Genomic DNA, 6,407 nt, shown 5'->3' on the forward strand with positions numbered 1-6,407 from the left:
AAGATACACAGTTGCAATGGATGTCGGTGCGCCGCATATACTTTTTTGGACATGAGTCAGTCTGTAATTGCATCGGTCGTCATTAGCCAGTTTCTTGAACTCTGTTTGGGCCATTTCGTATGAATGCAAGTGGAAAATACGCGAAAACACTATATTTTTTTCATCGATATGTCGAAGGCGTGACGGCGTCTCGTATTTTAGAGTAAAGACTATGAATATAGATGTTACATTTTGTATTGTGAGCACGATTTCTTGTTAAAATATGATCATTTCGGTCGGGACGAGGATTACGGTATATCGTTGTCCTTCGTCGTCAGTCTGCTCTAGTCGGGCTTGTCATTTCATGACGTTATTTACGACGATATTGCTCAATTCGTACACAGCTCATTTTGAGCACTTTCCATTCAAACGGTATATACATTTTTCATAAAACAATTATGATAAAATACTTTGAGAACATTTCATAAACTTCATCGCATACAAGTCATAATTTGAATCTCAATTTTGTTTTATTTTTTTTTATTATCAACTATGATTAGTCTTTATTTATTTATTATTATATCCTACTAAAAATAGATTACAATTAAATCAAATTAAAACAAAAACTAACAGACTTATAAAAAGAACGAAAAAAGATGATTACAAAGTAAAATTTAATTTACAAATTGTACAGTCCATGCATAGCATCAACATGCGGGAGTGTGCCCAGAAGGCTGGAAGCATTGCCAATTTGAATGGCAATGCTGATTCTCTGAGCCACATAATTTCCAGCCCTCCGGTCATGAGATACCTCAGTCAGCTTTTTCGACAATTGACGGAAAAGCTGATGGGCAGATAGGCCCCATGGTCCCAGAGTTTCTACCCCAAAAGTTTCAAATATATAGGTATTCCATCATTAAGCCATACAGCTGAAAATATAATTTCAGTTTTTGCGAGACTGTTGGCTCTATCTATCCCGTAAGGGATAAAGTTGTAATTATTTGTATGTTATAATTTAATAGAAAAAATCACATTATTAATTATATTAAAACTAGAGGCCGCCCGCGACTTCGTTCGCATGGAAATTCAAATCTATCAATCCCGCGGGAACATCGGGATAAAAAGTACCCCATATGTCATTCTGGGTCTTCAGCTACCTACATTTCAATTTTTTTTTATTTACGTATTTCAAATTAAATAAAAACAATATTTAATTTCATCTAATCCGAATGTAGATGAAACGAAAGAAGTATACAGAGATCGTGGCAATTGAGAAGACGCAGTCTCTGTCCATCCCTTTGGGAAACAGTATTTTATGTATGTATGTTCGTAACGCCATAATGTAGATGAAACGAAAGAAGTACATATACAGAGATTGTGGCAATTGAAAAAACGCAGTCTCTGTCCATCCCTTTGGGAAACTGTATTTTATGTATGTATGTATGTATGTTCGTAACGCCATTATAAAGTTGAACAAGTTTTTACGATAAGCCGATATGGCGCGGGTTTCGATCGTAACTTTTCACATTAAATCATATTATATAATTCGCATATTTTTCTTTCATACAATAAAAATTTAATTGACTTAGACTTTCATTTCTTTTCCGTGGATGTCATACTCGTAAAAGGCGACAAAGTGAAGGCATACATTTATCATACATATACTGCCGTGTGGTTTCCGAATTCAGAAATAAAGAATTCGGAACAGGATCACCCAATATATTTGCCATGGATGTCATAAAAGGCGACTAAGGGTGACGCTAATAAACTTGGGATTATTTTTGAAGCCGATAGGCTAGCAAATAGTCACTATTTGAATCTTAATTTCATCATATATCTAAACAACTGAACGTGGCTTATCTGTCTTTGGAAGACTGTTGGCTCTGTCCACCTCGCAAGGGATAAAGATAGATTAAATCATGGAGTTTAGCAGCTTCTCTTTGGCTGGGGAAAGGGAAAGACTAATAAAGGGATTCTTTCGATGTGACCATTATTTCAGAATGAAGGTTGTTATAATTTACCCTGTATTCACCGTAAAAAAATTAAATGTGGCACTATATCGGTATGTAGATCTTGAATACAAGAGAAAATATCTGAAAGTGGGTAATAAAATAGTTTATTTACTACACACGCTACGCCGTAGCTTCGAGTACTACGACGGCCTACGACTGCTACGGCGTAGCGTCTACGAGTCTCGTAGCACGTCTACGAAACTGATAACAGCTGATATTGATGTATCAATTTTATCATTTGATAGAATCTTCTTCCTCCTGTCTTTAGTCCCGAACTCATCATCACCTTTCTGGAGAGGAGCCCGGGTGAGACTTTTGACCATGGATCCTGGATTGGGTCAGTCAGATTTTTATACGAAGTGACTCCCTCTGACCTCCGCAACCTTTGCAGGGGAACTATATTGAATCATAGTAAAAGCTGCACTAGATGAATGCGCTTATTCCCTTAGTCACCTTTTACGATGTTCACGGGGAAAAGATAGAGTGGCCTTATACAAAAGACCTCATAAAAACTACACTCGTTTGAGGATATTTGAGTTCTTACTCGATTTGTGAACTCATAAAGTCCAGTCCGTTTCAAGAAGCAAATGTTTTAACCCTACCCCATATACATACTAAATAGTCACGTCTTTATCCCTTATGGGATAGACAGAGCTCACAGTCTCGAAAAGACTGACAGTCCACGTTCAGCTCAATGATGGAAATTCAGTTTGTTGAACCTCAAGTTTATAAACTATTCGCTTAGTACATACATACATACATACATATGATCACGTCTATATCCCTTGCGGGTTAGACAGAGCCAACAGTCTTGAAAAGACTGAATAGCCACGTTCAGCTATTTGGGTTAATGATAGAGTTGAGATTCAAATGGTGACAGGTTGCTAGCCCATCGCCCAAAACAGAATCCCAAGTTTGTAAGCCTATCCCTTAGTCGCCTTTTACGACATCCATGGGAAAGAGATGGAGTGCTTCTATTCTTTTTTCTATTTGGTGCCGGGAACCACACGGCACGGTCGAATGTGCTTGGGCTTATTGAGATCAAAACACTTCAAAAAGACTACAGTACTATTACACAAGAAAAATCAAATTTTTCAATCACACGGCTCCTCTTTTATTCGAACCTCCACTTCCGGCGGCGGTTCAAAACTCACTTCCTCGTCCTCGTCCACTCTAATTTCAATTTCCGGTTCCGCGTTCACCACACCCATCCCGATCTCCATTTCCATTTCCGCGTTCACATCCGCCAACTGAGACTGTGACGGGTGCATAACTTTGACATGCCTCTGCATGACATGTTTATAATTAAACTTCAGGTTGCACACGAAACAATGGTACGGTTTCTCACCCGTGTGCGTGCTGAAATGATCGCGCAAATGATGTTTCAAGCTGAACGTGCGCCGGCACACCTCACACTCATAAGGTTTCTCACCCGTATGAATTCTCATGTGACTTTGCAAATTGCCTATTTGCTTGAACTGACTGTCGCAATATGTGCACTTGTACGGGGTCTCACCCGTATGAGTTCTCGAATGTATCTTCAGTTTGGAGCTCAGCGTGAACCGACGCTGACATATATCACATTCATACGGTCTCTCTCCGGTGTGAATTCTGAGATGGCTGTTCAGATGAGTGCGCTGTTTAAATCTCTTGTGACAATAAGTGCATTCAAACGGCTGTATACCAGTGTGGGTCCTCAAATGTGCAATAATACTGCCTTTCTGCGTGAACTTTATCAAACACACGCTGCACTCGTAAGGTTTCTCGCCCGTATGCGTTCTTATATGATTCAAAAGATGATCTTTCCTCTTTCTTTCGCTTAGTCCCCTTTTACTACATCCATATAAAGGGCCGTGCCGTGTGATTCCCGGCACAAATATAAAAAAGAATAGGACTACTCCATTTCCATTTCCCATGGATGTCGTAAAAGGCAACTAAGGGAGTGGCTTATATACTTGGGATTCTTCTTTTAGGCAATGGGGTAGCAACCTGCCACTATTTGAATCTCAATTCCATCATTAAGCCAAACAGCTGAACGTGACCTTTCAGTCATTTCAAGACTGTTCGCTCTGTCTACCCCGCAAGCGATATAGACGTGATGATATGTATGTATGGATAAGAGTGGTCCTATTCCAAAGTACCTCAAACTACACGGCGCATTAAAAGATTTTAATTGTGAGGAACAAGGAATCGACTGTCCATTCCCATGGACAGAACCTTCTAGATGCAAACAAAATGGCGGCTATGAATATGCAATTACGTGTCGTCGCGCCCCACGATAACTCAGTTCAAGGCGCGCGACATATTTCGTCCCGGCTTGCTGCGAACGGCCGGTACATTCGGACAGACAATCGTTTCATACATATATGCAGTTACTACCTGGGTGACCGAGACGTGCTCGGTGAAAAAGTAGTGAAAATAAAAAATTAAGTTCTTTTTAATTAAGAGCTTACTCTCATTTTAAAGTTAGAGTCAAATGCTATGGAAGGCAAAATGGTGAAAAGGCGACTAAGGGCTAAGCTTAGAAATAAGGGATTATTTTTTAACGCGATAGGTTAGTAGTACTAATCTGGCACTATTTGAATCAATTCTATAATTAAGATAAAAAGCTGAGCGTGATCTATCAGTTTTTTCAGACTGTTAATTTACCCCGCAAGGTATATAGACGTGATTTTATGTATGAATATGTATAATTGTTTATCATTAAATGTTATAATCATCTAATGCAGATTTCCATGCTGGTCCTTTCTCTTCCATTAACTATCCTTGGAACATCTTTTAAAAAAATACACACATACATACATATAGTCACGTCTATATCCCCTGCGGAGTAGAAAGAGCCAACAGTTTTGAAAAAGACTTGACCACGTTCAGCTGTGCGGCTTGTAAAAAATAAATGATTGTTAAAAATTCAACACATACCAAGTTGTGGATAAGTATTACATGTAAATAAACGAAGGCCCTGTCAACCAGAAATCTTCGATCGGTAGCTATATGTGTCCGTGCATAGACATCGGAATAACATGAGACAATAGAAATGCCGTTCAAATCCAACCTCGGCTATATTACTATTTACGAAGTTATCTTTATTAGTTTGTATAGTAACCGATGCTTTTGCGGTTTGGGAAAAGATCGTTAGGAAACCTACATTTTGGCAATTGTATGTATAAGCAAAGTCTAAACCGGGCTTAAGATCCCTTACAATGATTGGGGAGATCACCCAATCCAGAATCCATGGTCAAAAGCGTACCCCGAGCTCCTCTCCAGAATGTCATCGGGACTATTACCAGGAAGAAACAAAATATTGTCATAAGACAATTATGACATTATTTTGACTTGAAACTATTGAAACGATAAATCGTCAAATTGAATCGGACGCATGGTAAGAAGTAAAATAAATCTCATGATTGGAATGCAAAATCAAAACGTGATGCAGTCATAACAATCAGTTCCGATATCACATAAATAGTAGTTACCAGTTCTACAGTCTTATTTTATTCCGAATTCGAACCCGAAACGAAAACGTTATGCAGTCAGAGTCATCAGTTTTGATGTCACATTCACAAGTACTTGCCACTTCTACATATATATATATATATATATATATTCAATCACGTCTATAGCCATTGCGGGATAGAGAGCGCCAACAGTTTTGGAATGACTGATTGGCCACGATCAACTGATTGGCTTAATAATAGAATTGAGAATCAAATAGTGATAAGTTGCTAGGCCATCGCCTAAAGAAGAAAAGTTCATAAGCCTATCCCTTAGTCGCATTTTACGACATCCATTGGAAAGAGATGGAGTGGTCCTATTATTTTTTCTATTGGTAACCACACGGCACATTGCCACTTCTACAGTCTCACATTATTCCGAATTCTACGTTTCAGTGGGCAGCCAATGCCACGTTCTCGCCTTCCCATTCACATTAATAAGTTTGTAAAGTGTTCGAATCAATTAAAGTTACTTTTAACGTTTACAACTTACAATTGATACATTATAAAGAGGAAGACATATTGTTTTATGATATACTACTGATCCTCCCCGGCTTCTCACGTGTAGCATGTATGATAAATTTCACACACAATTTCACCCCCCCATTTTAGTATTTCAGGGGTTCATTTTTGAGACAAAAGTATCGTTTATTAAAACGCATGTTTTAACAATACGATTTCATTCAAATCGGTTCAGCTGTGAAAGCGGAAAAAACAAAGACTTTCGCATTTATAAAAGAATTGGTAAGAGATACTTATTTATAAAACTAAAGAGCGGTTGCAGAACCACCCGCGTAAAACAGGAAAATCCCTTTAGCTTCCGTTCCCGTGGGAATTGCGGGAAATCCTCTCTGCACAAGCAAGTGCACCCAAAGACTATCTATATTAAGAACTTTTCATTATCTTATTTTTTTTAATTTGA

The 6,407-nt window shown here is 38.4% G+C and overlaps 1 protein-coding gene across 1 annotated transcript; it reads right to left on the reverse strand.

Moving 5' to 3' along the window:
- Positions 1 to 2,756: 2,756 nt before the first annotated feature.
- LOC106136513 (zinc finger protein 84-like) lies at positions 2,757 to 5,989 on the reverse strand. Its single transcript, XM_013337080.2, has 2 exons — positions 5,979 to 5,989; positions 2,757 to 3,803 (listed from the first exon to the last, which is right to left on the reverse strand). Exons 1-2 carry the CDS (start codon positions 5,987 to 5,989, stop codon positions 3,086 to 3,088), a joined length of 729 nt encoding a protein of 242 aa, XP_013192534.2. The 3' UTR covers positions 2,757 to 3,085.
- Positions 5,990 to 6,407: the final 418 nt, after the last annotated feature.

The sequence above is a fragment of the Amyelois transitella genome, chromosome 25 (assembly GCF_032362555.1).
Source record: "Amyelois transitella isolate CPQ chromosome 25, ilAmyTran1.1, whole genome shotgun sequence".
Lineage (NCBI taxonomy): Eukaryota > Metazoa > Arthropoda > Insecta > Lepidoptera > Pyralidae > Amyelois > Amyelois transitella.